Source organism: Myodes glareolus, chromosome 8, assembly GCF_982192425.1.
Source record: "Myodes glareolus chromosome 8, mMyoGla1.1, whole genome shotgun sequence".
Classification (NCBI taxonomy): domain Eukaryota; kingdom Metazoa; phylum Chordata; class Mammalia; order Rodentia; family Cricetidae; genus Myodes; species Myodes glareolus.
The window spans coordinates 93,081,192-93,095,874 of NC_142033.1; the positions used below are offsets into that span (position 1 = coordinate 93,081,192).

The 14,683-nt window shown below is 47.9% G+C and overlaps 1 protein-coding gene and 2 long non-coding RNA genes across 8 annotated transcripts in view; 2 read left to right on the plus strand and 1 right to left on the minus strand.

Moving 5' to 3' along the window:
* The window catches only part of Bcl11a (BCL11 transcription factor A), a 95,661-nt gene extending 95,040 nt beyond the window's left edge, over positions 1–621 (plus strand). For all 6 annotated transcript variants that reach the window (XM_085692285.2, XM_085692286.2, XM_085692282.2 and 3 more), the window contains one exon: positions 113–621. In XM_085692285.2, the coding sequence (XP_085548411.1) occupies positions 113–214 (102 nt within the window). In that variant the 3' untranslated portion in view covers positions 215–621. The remainder of the gene's footprint in view (positions 1–112) is intronic.
* A 102-nt stretch (positions 622–723) lies between these two features.
* LOC125401164 (uncharacterized) lies at positions 724–10,200 on the minus strand. The gene is made up of 3 exons (XR_015002845.2): positions 10,022–10,200; positions 9,182–9,391; positions 724–4,029 (listed from the first exon to the last, which is right to left on the minus strand). It is a non-coding gene; the product is annotated as an uncharacterized LOC125401164 (long non-coding RNA).
* An 850-nt stretch (positions 10,201–11,050) lies between these two features.
* LOC148121216 (uncharacterized) lies at positions 11,051–14,276 on the plus strand. The gene is made up of 2 exons (XR_015738612.1): positions 11,051–12,474; positions 12,567–14,276. It is a non-coding gene; the product is annotated as an uncharacterized LOC148121216 (long non-coding RNA).
* The last annotated feature ends 407 nt before the right edge of the window (positions 14,277–14,683 follow it).

Sequence of the window (14,683 nt, forward strand, 5' to 3'; positions counted from 1 at the left end):
CTGTGGTTGATTTAAGTCGTAGTTTTGAAAAAGCTAGCAAGAGAACAGAAAATCACCAGGCCAAGTCACACCTGTACTTTTTTTCCTTCCTCTGTCTCCAACCTCTTTGCAGGTTCTTCACACACCCCCATTCGGCGTAGTGCCCAGAGAGCTCAAGATGTGTGGCAGTTTTCGGATGGAAGCTCCAGAGCCCTTAAGTTCTGAGAAACTTTGAAGCCCCCAGGGGCGGGGTGGACATGTGCCGCCCAGCCGATGTCAGCGTGGCCCGTCATCCTGCTAGTTTGTGGTGTTCTCTGACAGTAACCCTTCACGAAGCCGTTGTGCGAAGACAAGAGTCCTGCCGAGTCCTTCCAGCCTGGGCCCGCAGTGCCATTTTATTTATATTTTTTAATAAAAAGTTAAAAACAAAAAAACAGACCCGCATTGGAACAGTGCACCCGTCCCATTAGAGGGCCCCCGGACCGTCGCTGTCCGAGCGCCGTCCAACCCTTTTGAAACCAGCCAATCCAGCTACCCTTATTGTGGAAATGAGCATGAGCCCCGAACCCCTTGTTTCTATACATTCTATGTTGTCTTTTAAAAAGTGTGCTTAACATTGACATAATAAATGTTGGAGCTTTAGGCAGCGTGTGCTTGTTCTTTAATTTTTAATGTTCGCAAGACAATGTGGCCGCTTTGGGCTTTGTGTTTGTGTACCTGTTCCCTGAAGGAGCCCATGGGGTGGGCATGAGGACCAGACTCAAGGGATGGACAGAAGATGTACAAGAGGAAATAGGCTTTCACTTATCAGATAGCATACATTTTCAAAGAGAATCAAGATGCAAAACTAGGGAATAAATCATAGCAATATCATAATTAATGTAGAAGTATTGCTGTTTATTAATGCTGACGTGTGGTTTTTCCTGTCTGACTTATAATTTGCATACCATTAAATAATGCATAAATATGGCACACTGAATCCTCTTTTTCAAATATATGCTTTTGGTGACTACACATAGGAGCTGAATTTGTTAATTTAGTTCAGGGAAGATAACTTCACAGCGGATGGGTGGTAAAAGCCAGTGGTTGCTTGTGAAATATCCTGATGCTAGGATTCCAAATTCCAGTGATTAGGTCTTAATGCAGACGAACAAACATGAAACTGCCTGATATTTACATCAGAAAATGCGGTAAAGAGTTTAACCAGGGGCAAGCATCGCTGGAGGAAAGAGGTGGCTAACTGTCAGAACAGACCCTTTCAACCAGGAGCGCCTTCTATCCTAAAGATCCGTGACACTGCTGAGCTCCACAGATAGGTGCTAAATTCACCAAGGACTCTTCTCAGTTTGGTGTTTTCCACTGTCTACAGATCCAGAGGAGAACTAGAGACAATGTGGCATATTAAAATATGCTCATAAATAATAGATCTCAGACACCTGTGCATTACAGATTTACATATTGGCTGTGAACCTAAGTGGGGAAAATCTTACCCATTCACCCTCTGGCTAGATTACCTAACCCAGTGAAAAGATAGCCGAATAATTGGCACCTGGATTCCTCCGTGCTTATTCATCATAAATAATAGTGCTCTGGTTTATATTTGGGCAGCCCTTTCATGCGCATTGTTTCATCTGCGCCTCGCTGGGACACATCCCACAGCCTCCAGTGTGGAGGACACCAGGGCTTGCTAAGCCCATGCGTATTGGATTCTGGACTGGAGTTGATGCTGCTAAATTCTGTTCCGTTAGAGTCAAAAGAGAATGCCCCTCCCTTAGTGCTTCCGCTGTTCGCACATGGACGATTCAGGCTCACAAACATACGTGTGGGTTTCTACATACAGAGACCAATGATGTCCGCTGATGGAGCAAGGGCTTCTCCTTGCAGTCTTCTCTCTCTTTCTCTCTGGCCCTTTCACGACATATACAAACTTAGATTGCACACATCTTCTTAATGTGTTTTTGGTGTTCTTAGGTCAGAACAGGACTTCCAGACAGTTATTGCCAAGAGAAACCTCCCTGCACCACATTGTCTGACTTGTTCAAATCTAAGCTCTAAACCCACAAGGCATCTGGTGAACAGTATCGCCTCGATGTGCTAGCTCTTGGCTGATTCCTAGAAAAAGTGGTGCCACCTCTCCTGGGAGACCCAAGGGAAACAGTTGTGCGGTCCTGCACAACTGCAGCCTTGAGAACCGGGCTGATCTCCACGCTTTCAGGTCTGGTCTGTTCTCATCCCCACCTTGCTTCTTCTTAGACTCTGTGGCTAAACAAGCAGGTAGTTTTCAGAGTCACTTTGTTGGAAAGGAGTGACCCAATGCGAGTAAAGGGTATCCTCCCCTCCTCCCCTGTAGAGAAGAAAGACCCTTCACTAAAAATAAGCAAAACTCCACATCTTTGCTCACACCTTTTTTAGTTGCAAAAAAGAAAGTAAGATTCATATATAGGGTTCATTGCAAAAGGGTGTTAGCCTGGGTGGGGGTAGAAGTTTTGAAACCTCGCATGGCATTGATGATTTGGGAAGCCATCTTGCTGTGTGATATGCCAAGGTCACGGTTATTTGAGGAGGGTGGAGGCGGGGAAAGGAACTGACAAATCTGACTGGGGTCCTCACTGTGCCCTCTCTGGAGAGAGGAACTTCAAATTGCAGAGATTAATTGACTGCCCAGCATGCACCGCTCGCACATTAGAGGACACAGTGTTGGCTGCTCGGATGATGGGGGCCAAATCTGTCGGCATCCTTCTTATCCTCTCCTCATCTGGTCTGTGCACACCCGCGCCGTCATCTGTCCCACTGTCACACATACAAAAGTCTGCAGAACTTTGGGGCCTGTGATGGCGGAGAGCCACTTGGAGTGCTTACAGTACCAGCCTACTAAATGCTAGCAGTATCCAAGACATAAGTACCAAAAACCCAGTGATGGTTTAATGAAAGCTCTTGATCAAGGAGCGCAAATTTGGCTTCTACTAGGGGTTGCACCAAGTGCCCAGACCTTGGCAGAATATGTCCAGTCACTTATGCTTGGCATTTTTAGAAGCCTCTGGACTACAGCCAGGTCCTTCTAATACTCAGGGATACCGTTCAGGTTTTGTATTCTTTCTTTTTATCTATCTATCTATTTATCTATCTATCTATCTATCTATCTATCTATCTATCTATCTATCTATCTATCTATGTATCTATCTATCTATCTATGTATCTATGTATCTATGTATGTATGTATGTATCTATCTATCTTTTTACTTTTTATCTATTGTTAACAATAGCATCGATCTGAAGAAGCTGATTATTAAGTTACTGCAGCTCTTTAAACCTCAGTACTGATAGTCATTCCTATAATAATTTTCCCCTCCACATCAGTGTCCCAACTGTAGCGACAGAGAGGGTCTGTACGGGTTGTCATCGTTTTTCTTGCAGTACCCCCACATAGGCTTGGCTCCTTCTTGGGTCCAGTGTGAAGGCAACAGACTTGAGGAGTTCTTTGTCTAGTGGAAACTCGGTTCAACACATGCTGCAGAACACACCTACTCTCTTCCAGAATTCCTTTCGCCCCGGAGAAATAGCATCGCACTTCTGAGTCCATGGTGGAGACACCATGCTTTGGCTTGCTCCCTTCTGGTTTCCCTTCAACTGGGAGAACGCGCTTCCAGCAAATTCCAGAAGCAGGGATTATATACTTACCACCTCAGTGTAAACTAAAACTCCTTACGTCTAACCACATTGCCTTTTCCCTTGTCATGTGTTTGCCCCTTCTACCGAGGGCCTAGAGAACACTTTCATTTACACGACAGTATTCCTCCTGGTTGTATAAATTCAGAAGGAAAAGAAGAGACTAAAGCTGAAAGGAACCATAACAATTATTCACTTTACAGACAGGACAAGAGGCCTGGAGGTGAAGGAAGAGTCTATGCTCGCACGGTGTACAGGAATGTCATTGCCAAACTGGAAAGCATGCGCCTTAACAGCTGAGTTGGAACCGGAATCCAAGTATTCCAGCTCTCAGGCAATGGGATTCAGATGACAGATTTTGTCCCGTTGATCTGTTGAGTACACCTGCAGGAAAAAAATGTACACCTCAGAAGAAATGAAGAAACAGCCAAAGGCTTGTGTGGTGGTGCCGGCCCTAGTAGGAAGGGTTACGCCGTGGTGTCTATGATTGGGCTGGGTGCTCAGGCTACTTGGAAGGGGTCTTGAATCTGCACCTCCAATGGCGGAAATAAACGTAAGAAGTGAGAATTGCTGAGAGATGGTTTTTAAAGTTAAAAGGGCATAAAAAAGAGCCACTCATCACACCAGATTCATCACAAATGACCTAAATAGATTTCACAATCTGTCCCATTCTCTAGACAGGGTTTAAGAGAAACACCCACTTAATTTGAATTGCAAGCCTGCATCACATCCTGCTAGGAATCCAAAGAGCCAATCGGATGCCTTGAATCTTGTTACAGGAGGTGTTGTTCTGGAGCACAGAGGTCCCAGGGAGATGGAGTGGCCTGCAGGGTGGACTGATGTGATGGCCGGCAGCATTGGGCTGTGAGGATTGCTCCTCTTGCCGCCCTATTTTCGCTGTCTGTTCTTTCCCTGTGCGGGATGATGAAGGGAAAGATGAAGAGGGATGCATCTCCTCTTTGGACCAGGCCCCTGGCTCTGTCTGGAGATGTACATAGGCAGCCTCGCCCTTACTTTCAGCTCTTCTGCCACTTCTTGCCTTGGCGAGGACGCGGGTGGACTCTGAATGTCTTAGGGTCTGATGGGACTGCAGCCATATCAGCATTTGTAAAAGCAAAGCTCACTCTGGAATAGAACAGGGCTGGCATTGGAAGGTAGCATCCCTGGGCTCTCCTCCCAGTTGAGGAGAATCTGAAGGGAAGGGTTCACCTGTCTCTCTCATCCTGCCGTAATGGGCTCCAAGACTTTCCCTCCTGGTAACACAAGCCCCTGTTGCCCTCTCTGACCTCCTCAGAGGTCCTCTCTCCTCAGAGAGCCCGCTGAGAGGTGTGTGATCATTGGCCTGTCTTTGCGCTCTAGGAGTTGCAGTGGCTTGGTCCTTGTTTCAGAGTAACAAATTCTGCCCATTGATTGCTTCCCCGAACCATCCAAATGCCCCTCTTCAGAGACCCACCCAGAGCTCAGACCTCAGGAACACACGTTCCCTCACAGCCATCCCACTGTGTCGGCAGACCTGTAGTTTACTCTGCCTCTTCTGGCTTTTCTGCCTCTCTCAGGGGTGTTTTCTTCCTCTCTGACACTGATGGGCCAGGACAGCATTGGTGGGTCATTCTGTGAGCCTGCAGCTCAGGGCGGTGTCTCTCCTTGACACTGTTCCGAGCCTGCCCCACCTTCTCAAGTCTCCACCTTCAGGCAACACGTGACAGTCACAACTGTAGAGGATATCCCATACTCTTAGACTCTGTCATAGATTTAGAGTACTGGACTCCAGTATTCGTGGCCATCAGGATGTGACCTAGGGTAGGGGGCTATGCTTTTGGCCTGGCAAAACCATATTCGTTTTAAGTTTATATTTCAGGGAAGAAAGTAGCAGTGATTTTGATGTTGAATGGAAATTTAAGCTGTCACTGTGAGACCTAGTTCCCTGGGTCATTTTATCTGTGCCCTAAAGGTAGAGGTCCCTCTGGCCTTTGCTCTGCAAGACTCAAGAAGGCAAATATTCATACCCCTACTACTTGCCGATCAAGACATTGGGTGTGTCCTACAGACCATCTCTGATGAAGAACTTAACCTTTCTTACCCTTAGCTGGCGAACTGCCTGCCTGGAGTGTAGATTAGAGGGAACAACAGGTTAAAATGAAAATAATATTAGTTAATATTTATTGAGATTTTCCTACATTCTAGGCTTAAGGAAAGGACCCCTGTGTCTCGTGCTTTTGTTCCGTTATTGCATTCTTCTGGCCTTCTTGTGCACTAGCTACAATTATCTCTCCCCTTCGACTGGAGCCGAGAGAGACCTGACAACCTCCACTGCTACCATAGAATGATCCCTGAATCCTGTCTCTTTATGTGTTCACATGTGTGGCTGTGCGCACATCTGCACATGGAGGCCAGAGTTGATGTTGAGTGACTTCCTCAATAGCTCTTAACCTTATTATTGTCCTGAGACAAACTCTCTCACTCTACCTGGATTTGATAGTTCCTTTCGACCAAGCTGGTTGGCCAGTGAGTCGAGGAATATTTCTCTCTCTGTTCCCCTGGCTGTAAACTGGGATTTGCAAAAGCTGGGGTTGTAAATCCATCCTGCTCCACCCTGCTTCTACGTGGGTGCCTATCCCTCCAGCTCCACGAACCCTCCACTTTTAAACTTCTCACCTCTCCCTCTGCATGTGGCTCTCCGTATTGATCTCATTCAAGAGTCCTGTTCACATTGGTAACACTGAGTCTTGTGTATCATATTCAGAGAAAAAAATCAGCACCAGTGCTAATTAGAATTAAAATGTTCTTGCTTTGAAGGCCAGGTTCTGTTGATGGTTGAGCAAGGCCAGCCGGCTTTCTTCCTGCCACTCTGAGAGGACCACTTCGGTTTGGTCTTATGAAGCTTATCTAAGAATTCACTCATGAATCTTCTCCGTCTGCCGCAAGGCTCATTCATTTGTTCAATCAACAAATATTTATGGCATCCCCGCTATAGGCAGCCGGCTGGGTAAAGTGCTAGGCAAGGGATACAAAGAGGTAAAAGGCACAGTCATTGCCCATCAGAAATTGCCACCAGTGGAGAATTAAATTAATTAGAATCCCACTAAATAACTGGTCTCGGTTAAGCTGATGTGGTGAGAAACAGTGGGCCTTTTAAAATGCTAATATATAATTCACTTTGCCAATGTAGACAGCAGTTCCAGGGGAGGGGTGTTAGCACTGTGGGGCGAACGAGAACGCTACTCTTTATGTAGCATCGTTGGCATGCAGACTTACAAACTATTTTTCAAAGGACAGAGATGGGTCTATCTTGAAGGCTCCTCATATATTTGGCTCAGTCTTGCTTATAAATACTGACACCACATGCTTTAGAACGAGAGTAATGGGGACATAGTCTTTGTCCTGCTATCAAAGGTAAGTGACCGGCGCCGGGGTAAAGCCTGGGTATTTTACCCCTCCAGGCTGAGCCGGAATGTCCTGCTAGCTCTTTCTAGTGGAACGTGACTAAGAAGCCTGGAGTTCTCCCATGCCCAGTATTACAATACCTCTTAGAATAGCAACACAGAGATGGAGCTTTTCTAACACCCTGCAGTACGCCAGGTGGTGTCCCAGTCACGAGAGGAACCATTCAGAGGTACAAGACCCTCCTCAGAGTTAGTCAGTCTTCTGGTGGATAAGGTTGTAGGAATAAGAACACGTAATGTTGGGTCTGATGCGATTACTCCATAAACGAGGTGAAAACTGGAGGAACGCTGAGGAAGGACATCATTTTCTGGGGTCTGCAGAGACGGTGAGTTGTGATGGCCCTCAAAAACAGGTTAGAATTTTGGTGAAAAGTCGAAATGCCAAGCTCAGTCCAGCTCAAGGAAGCACTGCTCCGGTGCTGATGGCTCGACCACTGTGGCTGGAAGGGGTTCCTCTGTGGAAATGCTGGAACCTAACGTTGGAGGCTGATTCGGAGTCGTATGTTAGAGGCCTGTTAATGGTGGGTTAATGGACTTGTATTTTTGTTTTATATACCTTAAAAACGTATATGGCCAGTAAATGCCTTTCCAGAACCATGTCCACAGGCGAGTTTAAGAGATGTTGTAGCAGGATGTCAAGCGGACTTAAGGGGACTCAAAGGAAGTGAAGTTGGTCACAAGTGACCAACGGGAAGCCAGTTCTATAAGACTGCCCAGCACTCTGTCTCTGCCATGGGGACAGCACTTGGGTCACCGTATTAGTCGTCTCTGCTAGTGAGCACCCTCTACAGTCCATCTGAATTCCCCATTTGTGCTTGTCTAGGTTCATCTCAGGCTGTCTCAGAAACCACCCAAAGGCCTGCCTTGCGGATTGACCATTCTGAGACACTTGTAAGAAGAGCTTAAAGATACAGACATTGGGGCCCAGACAAGCCAGCCAGTTCCTATTTTTACACACAGAAGGTACCATTTCTCACCAAGCATTTAACCCTTTAGCATCGAGCCTGGAATGAAAATGACAAACCTAACCAGAAGAACACAAAGTTGAAGGACTTTTGTAGGTCAGCAAACCCCAAGAATTGTGAAGGGGAAGATTTAAAAACGATCCAACAGAATTTAAGCACCAGATCAAAACAGTCTCAAACTTGTGAAAGTTTGCAAAAGTTGTGCTATGCTGATTTCTCTTAGCCATACATGTCAATATAAGTCGTGTTCCACAATTTTACCTTAATGCCATTTGGTGTGTCATTAAATGAGTTTCCTGAGGATTGCGTGGATTAGGGATAAACAAATGTACAGGCAATCAGAGAAGAATTCTAAGAACAGACTGGGGCTTTGCTCTCTGGGAGGTGATGTTTCAAAAATAGAGACTTTGGATTTTTGCTTTGCAGTCATGCGTTATATCATGGTATCCTTCCCTATCTCCCCCCCCCCCCCCCCGCCTACTATTGCCCGTCTTAGATGCTGGCCTGCTCGGCAACTGTCCAGCGTCATAAATCAGGGATTGGGCAGCAAACTGCCTCTTTCACCCGAGACTTTCTCTGAGAGTAGAGAACTGATTTCTATGACTTATCCCTGGTCTCATCCTTCAGTTGGTGAAAAGTAAGGATGCAGCAGTCAGTCAAAAGAGTGGGGATTATCCCATAGATACACACATGCATTGCTATTGCCAGGATGGCCTCAATCTCCCCTCTCACTGAAGTACAGTAAAGAGCAACCAAAACCAGTAAGTATCTTTATGGACTTTGATGGGGAAGTGGGGTCTTTGAGATGAAGTCTTGTGAGAAGATAGAGCCCCCTTGTATACTAAACACCCCCTTTCTGGGTAAGTGCAGGGCTCAGCCCACATCTTAGCAATGTTACAATCACTCAAGGGCACATGTCCTTGAGTTAGCAAGCTCATGTGTGAGTACCAGGGACCTGTTTGCGTACGTTGCCTTTTCTTTTTTCCCAGTGAGTGTGCGTGTTGGTTTATGTGTAGGAAGAGGGCACATTTCCACGGTTGCACAGAACATTGCTTCTGGATGTCTTCTCTGCAACACATACTCATTCATATTGTTGCTTCTCTTTCTGAACAGAAAGACATGCCTTACCTGAGATGACGGTCATGATCTCGGTAGCACTTGCGGCCTTGGTCTTGGGTCGTCATTATTCTCCTGTTTCTAGGGCCTTCCTCTTAGAGACTGTATGACTCCTAGGATTCCACCCTTCTTCTCCACGTGGTAAGGGTCACAGCAAATCAGCCAGGCTGAAGGTCAGCTGGCGCTCTCCGAGCCCGAGGAGGCCTTGTGTCTACAGGACAGCTGTGGACGGGCAGAGAGAGCAGAGTAAACCTATCCCCTCTCCTACTGGAAATCACATTGAATTCTGACCCAAGGGGCCTCCCTGTTGCAAATGGAGAGGTAATCAAGTCACCAGACTGAGTCCTGTGAGGGGAGAGGGCTTGGCTTTTCATATCCAGTGTGTGATTTAGAGAACAGAGGGTGGAGGTCAGAAAGACACAGGAAGACTTGAGGAAAATAGAAGCAAGATGGCAGGTGTCGGCGGTACTGCCACTGGGTGTCCGGGAGCGACTGTTCCGAGTTCACGTGAGCCTTAAAACACTCCAAAGAATGAATGCTACAGCGTCCTCATTGGTGTCCCAGAAGAACAGGGTCACCAGATGCCTCGTGAACGCTGGCATGTGTGTCCCTTCTTCTACGGTTCTTACTGCTTGTAAAGCCATTGCTGGTGTCGGAAAGTCTCACCCATAGAGACCTGGAGTGAAGACGTCTGGGCAGGAGGTCTCACGAGGCAGGAGCCTCCGGCAGATGATGACATTTGGTTGTTAACCAACATAGCCAAGGACAGCGTCCAGTACCTAGAGGAAGGTCGCCGAGGAAACCAGTCCCCAGAAGCTGTTGTTCCCCCAAGGAATGACGGTCCCATCTCACCCCGCTAGCTTGGACGCCTCCTCCTGCGGCAGCCCTATGTGTCCACTTGGGTCTCTCAGGCGTACTGCTACAGAGGGCTTGGAAAATCTGAAGCAAGGCAGCCAACTCAAGCTGTCCTTTCAGGAACGCGGGCACGTCCTGTTGGAAGGATGGGCACCGCCTCCTGTGCAAAGGACACAGTGCGCATGTGCGTGCATGTGCGCGTTAGGCCTGTCCCAGGCTAAGTGTCTGTCCTTTCCCTATCACATAGTTACATTAGGCCTGACCACGTGGAGGGGGCTCCCCTTACACGGCTCACTCTCTTTTCTTGCCCTCTTTTGGAACCAAGCGGAAAGAACTCTAGCATGGGCACCTCTTTTTTTTTTTTTTTTTTTCCTGTGGGCCAAGCTTACAGTTTTCAAAGTGCTATGACAGGATGGTTGCAAAAATAAAAAGCTAGTGAAGGCTTAGTCACAATATTTCTATAGCTGGCAATCAAAAGATCATATTGCATGCAACTGGCAAAATCATCCTAGGGAAATTATGCATTTTCCAGAATACCTTATTCCCTTCTGTGTATTAAACATTACTTTAATATTCTGGTGACAATGTTTTATAATTAATCTAAATGTAAGGGAATGAGGACACTGGAGATTACGTCTTAGTGTGAAGAGGTGAAAGAAGCCGTGTTCCGTGGCAGCCCGGATTACTGACTGTTTTCACTTAAAATCCAGCCTGGAGGACTCAGACGGCTCGCAGCCCACCACACCCTCCACAGTGGCAAACGTTCTGTGCACTCCAGGGCTAAACCCCTTTCACTCGCGAAAGTGTTAATGTGAACACGGAAGAAAAGTGTTTTAAGAATTGCATGAGTTCATAGACTTATATTGAACTCATGAGGGGGAATCTAGCCCCTGAGAGATAAAGCTAAAGAGCTGAGCCGTAAACCAGTATGATAGCATCCTTATTATAAGATGCAAATTGAGGGACCCAATTCACTGAAACACATGTTACTGGTATTTAATTTTGCTTGTGGGAATATATCAGAAGTTGGCCTATGCCTTATGCACAGTGTACTTAAAACGAGGGCGAGTAACTTTAGCTATAAAAAGAAGCGACAAAGAAGCACGGGGCAAGTCAGAATGGAGAGATAATTGCCAGGATCTAATTTAAGTGTCAGTGCACACAGCTTGCTTTCCTGGCTTGGGCTTCGAGGCGCAGCGTTGGTGCAGTGAAGGCAAGGGAGGCTAGGTCGGGCTGGAGAGGCTGGTTTCCTGGGATCGAGCAGGGGTCTGGCCAGCTCCCAGAGAGGAAGCCCCTCTGGGTGGGGCTGTGAGTGGTAGGCCCACACCCAGCGGCCCTCACAGGAACTTCACTCCAGCTCCTTCACTGGTGGGCCTGTGGTTTCTAGAAGAGAAGATGCACTTCCCCATGAGAAAGAGGTCAGTTCCTCTTTCCTGAGTGGCACAAACAGACTGCGGGACCCTTGGACTTCCTGCCACTGTCCACCCCAGCAGGTGAGTTATGCTTTCCTCTCAGGCCAACACTGAGGCATTAGACCCTGCGTTTCTCCTGGGGGCTGACTCTGTGAGCTCAGCAAGAAGTGTCCTCAGCTCTCAGGGTCTCTCAGAAGCCTTCCTCAGCTGGGAGCATGGGCTACCTGAGCCTCTAAGTGTGACCATGGAGCCACAGCGGCTGAACATCCCTGGAGAGCCAGGAGAAATGCACAGACAGTAGCCTCGCCTCTGGGCAACCGAGTCATGCTCTCTGTTTTGACGAAAGTCTGAAGTATGGTAGCCGAGGCTACCGAAAACATCATTTGTTCCGACAGTGATATGGGCTTAGTGTAAAAAGGTAAGGCTGTGACCCCTCCTAACTCATCCCAGGAGCAAACCCCACCTCCTTGAGAGTGGGTGTTAGAGATAGGTATGGAAATGAGAAGAATAGGGCTCCCCAGGCCGCCTTAGACCTCTAGCAGGCTGAGGTTTCATGGCAGCTGGGACTAACTCGTCCTCCCCACACCTGCCACCACCTGAAGCTCCTCTAACAAGGTGAGAATGCCTTTGTGAGACAATTAGGAGAGAAAGTCTTACACAACAAAGGACAGGAGTGTGGTAACACTCAGGTGTGAACGAGTTAAAGGATAACCTGCCAATCAATCAGATCTCAAGGACTCCAAAGGAGGCCCATCTGGTGCTCGTGTGTAGGCAGAACAAACATTCTCTCTGCCGAGGTAGGGCACAGACAGGGGAGTTGCTCAGAGGGTTGGCGCATGAAGTTGGAGCATGAGGTCTGAAGACTTTGTTCATTGGCCTTGAGTAGGGCCCAGTTTACTCCCCGTTGGGCAGAGGAGAGGACACATCCAGACGTTTAGTCTCCCAGCTAAGGAGACTGAGGAGCAGGCGTCTCAGCTTTGCGTTGTCTGGTGCCGGTGTTTGTTGAGGTTCTTCAGCCCAGGTGACTTCCTCCATAGGGTGAGTCTCCTGCTTCACAAACTGCAGCTTTTCATTGCAAAGTCCCCTCTCTCTACAAGGCCTAACCCAAACTCTCGCGACGTTTCCTACAGCCAGCCCAGTGTCATGAACATAATTCTTGAGTGGCGAATCAGCCCTATACAGATGCCCAAGTAGAAGTGGCCTTCAGAAGGACTTCCACAAACCCTCATGGGATAGTTTCATCTCTCCAGGACCGATTTTACTCCTGTGTACACCTGAACAGCCACATCTATCCAGGACTCTGGAGAAACTTGCGCCCTCATCCCTTCCATTAAGAAATGCAAAACAGAGTGGTCTTTTTTTTTTTTTCTTTCTTGAGGCTCTTAAAGTTCAGATTACCCCTTCAGATTGATCTAAATGTTCACAGATGGGCCAGGACCTGAGGATGGGTGGCATGGGATTGCTAATTAGCATGTTCCAGTGTACACATTCAAATGTGTGTTTTTCCCATAGTTCAGATTCAGACTGACTACCCTCTCCCACTTGGTCTTTGAGACGTCATCCCCAGACGCTTCCTGGGGAATGGAGAGCCCACAGTGTCTTTCCGTGTTAGGGCCATCACTCTATTTGGCCTTGACTTTGTCCTGTGAGACTCAAAGGAACAAGATGTGACAATCTGTGATGCCAGTTTGTGAAATCTCCAAGCAGCAGCCGCCCAGTGTGGCTGAAGCAGCCACTGGGTTTTGGAGGAGACGTGGGTAAGCTCATGGAGGGCCACCGCTCTCTTTCCTGTCCTGCCGTGAGTGTCTACGCGTGTGCGGTGCCAGCCTGTGAGGCATTCTCTCCTAGGGTGTTCATCACAGCACTGTGGAACCTACCAGAAGCGGAGCTTGCAGCTGTGCCACAGGATCGCTGACTGGAAACTGAGACCTGACATGGTTGGGGGCTCCCCTGAGGTTATAACTGGCTGCCATGGTTTGAGGGCTCTCCTGAGGTTATAGCTGGCAGCAGGTTGAGTCTGACCCCAAGGCAGATGTTCCAGAGTGGCATGAAGGTGGCATGGAGTGAGGTCTGTGGACAAGTTTGGTCTTCTGTCTTCTGTCTTGGTTTTTTTGTTTGTTTGTTTGTTTGTTTGTTTTTTCCTAGGCGTCACATCTGAGGCCCTTGCCAGCAACTCCTCAGCACTGGCCTGTGACTTCATCTTGGGTTGGTTCTAGTTCAGGAGAAATGCATCCCCGAGTTGCCGTCTGTCATCAGACCAGCTAAGATGGCCATTAAGGACAAATACGCAACCAAACCAATGAGTAAGACAGAGAGGCACATAGGCATCGGTGCGGACCCCAGGGAGCTGGAAGCTGCGTTGCTGATGGGAACGTAAAGGAGAGGAGCCGCTCTGGGATATTGGTCGGCAATCCCTGGGAAAGTGAATCTGGCCACGTGATCCGGGAAAGTGAATCTGGCCACGTGATCCGGGAGCGTCACCCCTGGGAGAATCCTCCGAAGACCTGAAAGCAGAGGCCGCAGCAGGTGTCTGCAGCATCAACAAATGCAGGCTGGACAGACCTTGTGGCCAGATGCCCCATGAAGTGATATTCAGTCATTGGAAGAAATGAAATATTGACACATGCCACAACGGAGACAGACCTTGAAGACATCACGCTGAGTGAAAGAAGCCAGATATAGATTCTCAGGCTTGGAAAAGTCACAGGCACGGAGTAGCCATCAGCAGTAGCTGACGCAGTGGGCGGGGTTACTGTTTAGTGGGTCCTGGATTTACATGGGGACAATGGAAACATTCTGGAAAGGGTTCAAGTAATAAATGTTACAATATAGATGCTTTACTGCAATTAAAAATTGATTCAAAATCAAGCCAACAGGCCCGACTAGGAAGCAACCACAATGCCAATGCCACAGTAGAAAGACATGGAGGCAGACCCTGGAAGACCCAGGGTGAAGGGTGGGTGTTGTGGAAGGGACGGTGCCAGCAATAAAGAGAAGGAAGGAGAGAAGGGAAAGGGTGGCTCTCGAGACGGTACAGAAAGCCCAGGGATCTGTCCCTCAGGGAGATGGCCCTCTGCCACCACCCCACCCCAATCAGGCAGAAAAGGGCTGGCTGCTTTTGCTACGTGGCAGCATGCCTGGAGCCTGGGGCAAGATCATCTCCCTGGGGCAGGAGAAGTGTCCATTTCCAGTTTATTTATGTGTTTTATCCCCAGAGTGGGATAAACGACTGTAAAACTGACCTGAT